This window comes from Furipterus horrens, unplaced genomic scaffold (assembly GCF_987537825.1).
Source record: "Furipterus horrens unplaced genomic scaffold, mFurHor1.1.pri manual_scaffold_6, whole genome shotgun sequence".
NCBI lineage: Eukaryota > Metazoa > Chordata > Mammalia > Chiroptera > Furipteridae > Furipterus > Furipterus horrens.
In genome coordinates this window covers 17,226,839-17,235,427 of record NW_028327176.1, presented here as the reverse complement: position 1 = coordinate 17,235,427, position 8,589 = coordinate 17,226,839, and the positions used below count along the sequence as shown (strand labels likewise).

The window sequence follows — 8,589 nt, the reverse complement described above, 5'->3', positions numbered from 1 at the left end:
CTAGCTTTTCTACCTCTTCAGATGAATCAGGGACAACAAACTATGAAATTAATTTTTTGGAGAAAAATTGGGAAACAAAGTTGTTCTACTATCTTTATGAGATTATTCCTTTACACACCACTTGGCCTGGAAGGTGATGACAGTGAATGTTTGTTAATGAATCAACCAGTGTGGAGAAAGAAAAACCTATTTTCCCCTGAGATACTTTCTTATCATTCTTTGTTTTAGAAGTGAACAATGAGCATATTAAAAAAAAGCATGTACCTTTTTTTTGGTGGGGGGGACAGGGAATCTTAAGTTTCCCAGTGATACTAGGTGGTTAGGACACAGAATAGTTTAAGGGTGAAAGCAGGTGGACAGATTAAAGAGAATTTAGTATTTTTACTATAGTTGTGAAAGAAATACATTACCCTGATTTATCACCAAATTTCTCCTTTTACTCCCTTTAACAGTGAGGCCCTACATTAACCTGTGGTCCTCTTCCAATAGTAACATAAGGCAACAACTGAGGGCCCTTCCCCACACCACTCTCAGATGGATGTCACATCTCAAGATTCACCAAAAACTCCAAGGTTTTTATTTTCACTTTAATTATCTTTTACTTAATAAAATGAAAAATAATATATGAATACATACAATCTATATACATATATTTATTGCAAATACTTAAAATTCTTATGCAAAATGATTTTTCTATATTTGTGAAAAAATATGACTTTTTAAATGGTGTTGACACCAACTTCTCTGTACATACCCTCAATTCCAATGTTAACAAGTCCTTTAAAAAGGCAACAAGACACAAAAGTTTAGCATTTACCAAATTACGTCTGTACAAACCTTATAGCCAGAAGGAAAAAAATAGCTTGTGGTAAATAAGAAGTCAATTTTTCTTTAAAATAAAAAATAAACTCCCAAACTATCCCCCTTATTGCATTTTTCGGAAAAAATCTGAGTATCTTTAGAGTTAACTTCCTCTGAAATCATTTGTGCCTTAACAGTGAGGTCCTACATTAACCATACCATATATGAGAAATTCAGTCTTCCACTGTCACTTTTTACATAGATATTAAAATATATATTACTTAAAATATATTACTGGAAAGCTATTTTTAAAATTGATCTTTAATAGTTGTATCAAATGTAAAGCATTAATAAAAATAAAGTAACCAAGAATCTATGAAGCTCTTCAACTTCAGGAAATGTTTTACCTATTGGTTCCTTTCAACAGGTACGTAGATACTGAAACATGGTATGAAAGGTCCCTGCCAATCATCATGTTTCTCAGGCTCTTTGGACTATTCTATAAATTGAGCTGAAAACTACCCTTGGCCAGGTTTTTCACTTAGCACATTGTTGTAATGCAATGGGGAGACTTTCCCTTCTTGTCGTGAAGTCAAACTCCTAGGTGACAGAGAAAAACCCTGGCACTGCTCACTGACAGTGAGTTCTAGAAATAAATAGCAGTGTAACGACCAGAAAAGACCCCCTCATTACAACAAATCATTTCACCCAAGAGTTTTTTTTTTTTTTTTTAAGGACTCTAAGGCAGAGAATGGCAATAATAAGCAATCAGGATGATGACTGTCAGGTCATTAATATGTATGAATTTATACCTTCACCTGGAAGGCAGTGAGGTCTTCCTTTGGCTATTCATTTAAATCTGAGATAATTTCCTAAAGCAACTACATCTGTGTGCCCATACAAGTATGCTTCCCCTACCCCAAGAAAAATTACACATTAGTGAGACCTTATTCTTTAAAATGTTACACAGGATACCACAGAGAGCTTCAGTATCTTGAGCATAGGATTTAAGGAATAAGAGTAGAGCAAACAACTCCAGGTTATTTGGCTTTATCTATGTAATTGGATGGAGAATTTTAATCAAAATTATCTGAGATTTAAGATTCAGGGAGCCTTCTCTACTAGACAACTCGCAACAGTCATAAACGAGACTGAGATGGTATACTGTTCATGCTGCCTCCCCAAGGGGGCCTGCAGGGGCAGGTATCTGAAGCACATCACGGAGGCATAAGCATCAGGTGTAATACCTGATTAGTTACTGGAAGCAGTGCGGCTTAGTAACATAAAAATAAGCTTAGCACTTACTAGATTGAATTTAACGATAAAGTAATTCTGAAAACCTAAGAAAAATTGCTTTAAAGGTACTGAAATACCGTACTTAAACAATTTTCTTGTTCCTTCTGCCTTATTTTCAAAAGAGCCAGTTTGTAATTTTTTCTTCCTGTTCAGCTCACGATTTTCAATTTGAAACCACTGTTTTCAAACAAACTGATAAATGGCTTGCATTCATATTACCACCAACCTAAGAGAACCTAACTATCCTCTCATTTGGTCAATATCGAGGCAGTGTACCTGGCTGACAATTTTAGGGGCAAAATGCAAATATTTTATTAGCTGGGTATCATACTACTTCTTAAGAAAATCCGATGAGCAGTAAATCTTACAACCACCTGCAAGAGCCTGGGTCAAGATGAACAGGCACGATATGGTTTGCTCTCTAAATGAACTTGAAATTCTGATGCCTTTCCTCCTTTCCTGATTAGTCTATCCATCCTCAGATTAAGGGAACCACACAGGAGAAATTTCAGGAAAGGTGCAAAGAAGAAAAGTCACTTTAACAACCCAAATTGGTAATTGTTTAGCATGTGGTCAGTTCTAAAACCCTCAACAACTTCCAGCACACAGACCAGCCCTCAGTCCTGCCGCCGAAGTGGGGCATGCAAAGGCTCAGCACGGGAAGTTCAACAGCATCCCTCCCCTCAGTTACTCAGGGCACTGAAAGGCTGGGAACAGAACCATGGCTTCTGTTTATTACTGGTTTCTGGCCAGAGAAAAACCTTATCCCTGGATCCTTGCAGCTTTCATTTCTCTCAGCTATATGTGTGCTGGAAGAAAAAGAGAACTTAGAAGGACATCATATTGTCCTGGCCAAAACAAGAAAAGCGATATTAAATCCTCTATTTGCCTTGGGCCACACAAAAAAGAAAAAATAGTGAAGTAATAAATTTCTCATGGAGTTTGAAAGTACTGAAGGAGTATATAACATGGAGGAAGGGAGGAAAGGGCAAAGCAAAGATTATTACTGCCTACTTTCTCCTAACCTGGAATGTGACTTAAACTTAAGAAGTTTACATTGTTCTGCACGTTGTAAATATCACATCCTGAATATTAAGTACAATTACAACTGTACTAGGTTACAGTAGTATTTTTACTTTACACACTTGAAATCAATATGCAAAATGATGCACACTGACAATACCCGATTCTTTAATAATATCAAATTCTAATAAATTGTAGTTACTTTAATGTTCTTTAACCATGACCTAAACATATGTACTCAAAAATTCTTTAGTCACTAGATACAGGCTTAAAAACACAACAACGAAAAAAAGGAAACAAAATAAACAGGAACAAACAACAAAGCTTCGGAGGTAATTTCCCTCCTTTCTATATATTCCCTTAGCATTCACTGAAGCCCCTTTACATTAGAACGTTCTAGTGCATAGACAGTAGTAATCCCAAATAGGGGACATATTTCTAAAACAGGGAAAGTGTCTGACATGTAGTGCAAGTATTTGTGCACACATGTCTTCAAAGTAACATAAGATTACTCCACACTCCTCAGGCGCCTGGGAAGTGAAACCAGGTTTAACAGAATGGGCAAATGTGGCATTAATGAGCTTTTCTACCCACAGCAAGGGCTGACTACAGAACACTAGGTAGCGGGTTGCTTCTAATGTTAAAAACCTTTTCCAAAGTTCTTTATGCTCAGTTTCTGCACCTTTACTCCCCTTGCCCAACAAAACACATACTTCAAATCACCCTATCACTAGCACCTTCCTGTTAATTTTATAATAGTATCTCAAACCTGCTTGTAAGCTCCCATGACTAACTTAGATATTATTGCTGGAACTGTTGCCCAGGCCATGGTAACACAAGGGGCCCGAGAGGCATACCCTTCACGGACCACATTCACTATCTTAGGGCAGAGCAGTGAAATTAGGAACAGCAGAAACACACAAATTGCATGCAGAGTGCTTGGCAATAGTCATGGCTTACTGAAGCCAAGAACCAAGTCAGAGCTTTCAGAGTCTGAAGAACTAGCTATAAAATTAATACCTTATCAAAAATTTGAACTTGAGAACATTGCATCTAAGGTAAAGGGACTGAGTAAACCCTGAATCCATATTCTGCAAAGGCTGAATAATCCACGTAATGCCTACAGGCAGACACAGTCGCATGAATGGTGATTTCTTCAGACCACTCATTCATTCCTTCCTCTTCCTAGCCTGTCAGGAAAGCACAGAGGGAGACAAGCTTCCCTTCACCATGCATGGCATTCAACTTTTCTCAGAGTCACATGAAGTAGAACATAAATTTGAATTCAAAGTAATACATTATTACCTAAACACTTGGAAAAAAAAAAAGTTAAAACAAAATGTGACTTATGTACATGATTTTGTAAGTGCAAACTTGTCACAAATACACAAAGTCTTGCTTGACTTTGACTTACTATACAAGGTGCTCTTCCTCTAAAATGTAAGATCTGTACTCTGTATTCCTGATTAAGTAACATGTATCTTTACAACTTGAAATCCACTCATTTCTGTGATTCCAAAAGGACACAAAGAACACAACTTGTACACCCTTCCCTTCCTGCCTCCTTTACAGAATGTTCTCTTTCTAGTCTCTTTACCTAACAACAAGGCAGGAGACACACAGTTTAGAGGGGCCAATGCAATCATCGTGGCAGAAAGCTCCACACCCCTTGCACATGATCATGGCTTTCAATCGGCAGTAACATTTTGAAGGCGTGTCCTCTATGCTGTTCTCTTCAGGAAATGCCTGAACAGGAATGGTCTGGCCATGGGTGCTGGGATTCATAGCTTGGCTAGCAGGGATGGTAGTGACAGTTACTGAAAAGGACATGACATCACTTACATTGCTAGATACCTGGCTACAGTCAGGCATCCCCGGTACAGCAGCGTTACGGTCCATGTCGGATGAGGTGGAGACATTGATCATGCCTCTGTAACTTGGCCCAATCTGTGTAGGGCTCCCATACAGCTTTGGGGTTTGCAGTGGTGGAAGGAGGAGAGGCTGACGGGTGGGACTGTTTGCAGATGGAGGAAGGGCAGCAGAGTTGAAAAGCTCAGGGCTGCTATGCATCGTCTTCCCTCTCACTGCATGAGCCATTTGCTTCTGTGCTGCTTGAATGAAATCTCGGGCGAGGTTCTTTTCATCGAATGTTTGGCCTCTAGTGAACAGATAATTCTCCTTGCTTACAGTGGTTTGTTCATGCACTGGTGTCTCTGCTTTCACATTATTTTTAGCTAAACAATCAGTGGGTAGGGTTTCTCTACTATGGGGTCCTGAACTTGCTTCACACTTGCCAGAACTCTGGGAAGCTGGGGACTCCTCCTTCACCATGACAGATTCTTGCTCATCACCTGTACTTTCCTCATCGGTATCTTCTTTGCCACTGCTACTATCTCCTGTTGCATTTTTACAGTCTGGATATCCCATTTTCAAGGCCTCAGTGGGGCTACTTAAACAAAAACGGTCTTCAGGGTTTACGGAATGGGTCCTCCGAAAGCTCTCTGAGCCCCGGCCATAGGTGGAAATGTTAAGTAAGTAATGACCTGCCATTGCAGGCTTTGATGTCCTTCTGCCAGCAAAACCCAGCATGAACCGCTGGCTTGTGGAGATGTCTTCTAACTGGAAACCTGAGTGAGTTAAGTTGAACGGGGAGGGTTGCACAAACGAGAGAACATTCTGCCTCTGAATATGAACACTTTGGATGAGAGTCTGAAGGATCTGATCTTGGGTTGCTTTACTTAGTCCTTCTTCGTGTGTGTCAATGCTCGAGCCTCTCAGATCCTTACCTGAAATGAGCTGAAGGGGTCTGGGAACCTGGGAGAGATGCTTGCTTTGCAAGGTTTTACCCAGTTGCTGTGTAGCTGAATGAGAAGGCCTCTCATGAACTTCCTCTCTGGTGATGTTTTCTGGTACGTTTGTGCCTGTGGGTGCTCCTATCCCTGTTTCCTCTTTTGCAGTCAGAGGAACAGTTTTCATTTCAACTTTGGTGAGCGGTTTAGGCAGAATTTGCTCCATGGGAACATCTTTGCCCTGGAGCAGCTGAGTGACTAAAGGATTATTAGCAGGGATACTGGAGCTTGGCCGTGAAATGGGTCCATTCATATTTGAAGAAGTTCCTGGAGTTTTAAGGCTAGACGCTGCTGGCAAAGTGCTCGAGGATAGAACTGACCCAGTAGGTGCTACAGTTACACTGATCTGGGGTAAAGAAAGTTTTTCTAAAGTGGCTGCTATTAATAAAGATGTTAAAGGGGAGGAAGTCATATCCACTGAAGCCCTGGCAGTTGTCTGGGCTGAGGCTGAAGAGTTTGGTGTATTCTTACTAGAACCTGCTTTGGGCTCAACTGTGCCATCAGCTGCAAAACGAACAGGTGAGGCACCTGAGATTAGAGCAGGACCTGCTGGAATAGAAGGTACTTTCTCCTGCCTGCAAGGACTAGGCCCTTGTGGGTGGCTAAGAGAGGCCACTGTGGCTGCTGCCCTGGTGGCATTCAGTTTCTCATTACTCAACTTCCCGAAAGCTGGTGGGGGTGCGTTAGTGTGAGCTGATGACGGGACACTTGTGCGTGCTCCACTGATGGCAGATGTTGGAGGCACTGAGGGGGTTTGCTGTAGTTGTGCTCCAGAGACACCATGAGGCTGTGCCTGGCCTGGAGTCTTGGTCTCAGATTGGGGCTGAGTCTCTGAACCACAGGGTAAAAGCTCTCTCGTACCTCCCCTGCTTCCAGTTCCTGCCAGTTCCAGTGTGGGGCCCTTTCCAGTTTCTCTGACTCTGTCTGAGTCTGGACTCCCTCCTCTAGCAGTTTTCCTTTCACCACCCTCTCCTGGACCCTGTCCACCCCCTGGGCCAGGTCCTGGAATGGTCCCTCCAACTGAGGCAGCTGCAGCAGCTGCGGCTGCAGCAGCAGCTGCTGCCCTCTGTGCTTTGACCAGCTGGGCTTTTGCTTTGATGTCTGCAAGAGTTCTGGCTCCTGTTCTGGTAGGACTAGTGATGGAGACTGGAAAACGAGCCCTGGGAGAGACCTGCGATGTAGGAAACAGCATGGGGGAGAGTCTGGAGACCGGGATCTAAAAGAAGTAGGGGGGGAGAAAAAACCAACAAAGCTTAGTTTTCACTTACAAGAATAACATAACTTCATTTACACTTACATTTTTAGAGTAGGAAGAACACTATACCACCTGTGACGAAGATGGGAGGTCTCTGCTGAGAGACCCAATCATGCCAACAGCAATATGATTTTGTTTCAAGGGTGCTCCCACCTCCTCTTCTCATACTGAAGACTGTTTCCTCCCTCAACATCCACTCCCACCTCAAATCTCCACACCTCTTCTCAACTCTCTCCTAATGTCACAACTACTTTTCATTTAAGATATACACCTTTCTATGGTACCTGCATTTTAAAATGTGCATGTGAAAGAAGAAACAGAAAGAAAGAGGAGCATAAAACACAACTGTCTTTTACTACCTCTTAGCTTCACTACCAAGGTCTAGGGGAAGTCTTGCTCTCCTCTGTTCCACGTGTGCCCTCTCTGCCCGTCCACACGAGAGAGCATGTATGTAATATTTACCAGTCATTCTCATCCCTGGCTGGCACTATGCTTAACCTGTGGAGCTTTTGAAAAATGCATATGCTCTGAGCCCCATCCCCAAATCTGCAAGTTAGAACCCTGGGGGGCGGGGTATGCTTTTCTAAAAAGCTTCTTGTGAGATTCTGATGCATCATCAGGTTTGAAACCAGTGATTTCCGTATCATAAAATACTGTATCTGGGAGGAGGTGGGGTGATTGGGTGAAAAAGGTAAAGGGATTCAGAAGTATAGATAGGTAGTTACAAAACAGTCATGGGATATAAATTACAGCATAGGAAATACAATCAATAATGTGGCAATAACTATACATGGTGCCAGTTAATACTGGAAGTATCAGGCAGAATATTTTGTAAAGTATATGAATGTCTAACCACCATGCTGTACATCGGAAACTAATACAAAAAAAATACTGAATATAAGCTGTAACTGAAATTTTTAATTAAAAAAAATCTTAAGAACTAAACCTCATAACCTTACAATTTAAATAGAATCATTATACCAATAAACTAATTAAAAATTAAGAATGCAAAAAATACCATATCTGAAAGGAATCTGACTCCTGTTTGTACAACACTTTGAGAGTTACTGAAGTTAACTGGAATGCATCAAGATCCAGACCCTTCTAGTGGTTGAGAAGAATTTAAAGGAGCAAAAGACTATTATAGATGTTCTAGGGCATTTAATTTGGAAAGAAAAAAATTAAGCCGCTCGACTATAAGAACATGCACGTCATGTTTCTGGAACTCCTTAAATTAAGAATAATAAAGTCAATAAAGATTATTCATTATTTGCAGTGCTCATTTCTCAAAAGGTCAGCAGTCCTAAAAAACTGATTTTCTGTCATTCAGATGTTAAAGCTGTGGGATTCTGTAGCACTTATCAG

At 40.9% G+C, this 8,589-nt stretch overlaps 1 protein-coding gene across 1 annotated transcript in view; it reads right to left on the bottom strand.

Moving 5' to 3' along the window:
- Positions 1-568: 568 nt before the first annotated feature.
- The window catches only part of ASXL2 (ASXL transcriptional regulator 2), a 119,447-nt gene continuing 111,426 nt past the window's right edge, over positions 569-8,589 (bottom strand). The window contains exon 12 of the mRNA XM_090281076.1: positions 569-7,185. Within this exon, the coding sequence (XP_090137202.1) occupies positions 4,714-7,185 (2,472 nt within the window). The 3' untranslated portion in view covers positions 569-4,713. The remainder of the gene's footprint in view (positions 7,186-8,589) is intronic.